This window comes from Limulus polyphemus, unplaced genomic scaffold, assembly GCF_000517525.1.
Source record: "Limulus polyphemus unplaced genomic scaffold, Limulus_polyphemus-2.1.2 Scaffold2307, whole genome shotgun sequence".
NCBI classification, from domain to species: domain Eukaryota; kingdom Metazoa; phylum Arthropoda; class Merostomata; order Xiphosura; family Limulidae; genus Limulus; species Limulus polyphemus.
Window position 1 is genome coordinate 34,700 of NW_013667917.1, and position 1,027 is coordinate 35,726.

At 35.6% G+C, this 1,027-nt stretch overlaps 1 protein-coding gene across 3 annotated transcripts in view; it reads right to left on the reverse strand.

Moving 5' to 3' along the window:
- Positions 1-404: 404 nt before the first annotated feature.
- The window catches only part of LOC106466577 (homeobox protein extradenticle-like), a 114,762-nt gene continuing 114,139 nt past the window's right edge, over positions 405-1,027 (reverse strand). For 2 of the 3 annotated variants that reach the window (XM_022394605.1, XM_022394606.1), the window contains exon 9: positions 405-761. In XM_022394605.1, the coding sequence (XP_022250313.1) occupies positions 723-761 (39 nt within the window). In that variant the 3' untranslated portion in view covers positions 405-722. The remainder of the gene's footprint in view (positions 762-1,027) is intronic. The other variant, XM_022394608.1, reaches the window with a different exon arrangement.

A 1,027-nucleotide genomic window follows, 5' to 3' on the forward strand; every position in this document is an offset into this window, starting at 1 on the left:
GTTGTTGTTGGACTGTGACATGTTGTCATTAACATCTACGTATTATTATTATTATGTGAATCTCGTGTTGTTGTTGGACTGTGGCATGTTGTAATTAACATCTACGTATTATTATTATTATTATGTAAATGTCGCGTTGTTGTTGGACTGTTGCATGTTGTAATTAACATCTACGTATTATTATTGTTGTTGTTGGACTGTTGCATGTTGTAATTAACATCTACGTATTATTATTATGTAAATGTCGTGTTGTTGTTGGACTGTTGCATGTTGTAATTAACATCTACGTATTATTATTATTATTATGTGAATGTCGTGTTGTTGTTGGACTGTAACAAGTATTTTGTTGTTGTTGGACTGTGGCATTTGTTTAAAACAACATCCATGTGTATAAGGTATTTCTTTAGTTTTAGTGACTGTGTTCGACAATAATTATTTGTTAATCTACATATTCATGGACATGTGGGCGTGAACCAAATCTTTGTTTGCCTTCATCTGTAGCGTTAATTTACATTCATACTTTACACAGTTACTCAGGTTGGTTTTAGTGTAACAGTGTACAATGAGTTACTGAAGGAGGAACCACCGGTTCTCTAATGTAGCCTGGCTGGTTGATCTTCTGCTCTACCAACAGTATGGGGTGGCGACGTGCTGTCCCGTGAGTAGCCCTCCCGGTAGTTTGGAACATCCTAGTTGTCGTTGTGACAGAGAAGTTGAGGGATTTACGGACTGGCTAACTGACGTGATGCTCGTTCACGAAGCTGATTGGAAAGGGATTTTTTTTTTTTAATGAAAAGGTTGACACAGCTGTGCCGTTCAAGACTCCGAAGAAGTATTAAACTTTCTTGATATCGGGAACTAAACGGAAACTATATCTCAAAGTGAGTTTTAACCAAATTATTATCACTACAGAACAAGTGAGTTTTAACCAAATTCTTATCACTACAGAACAAGTGAGTTTTAACCAAATTATTATCACTACAGAACAAGTGAGTTTTAACCAAATTATTATCACTACAGAACAAGT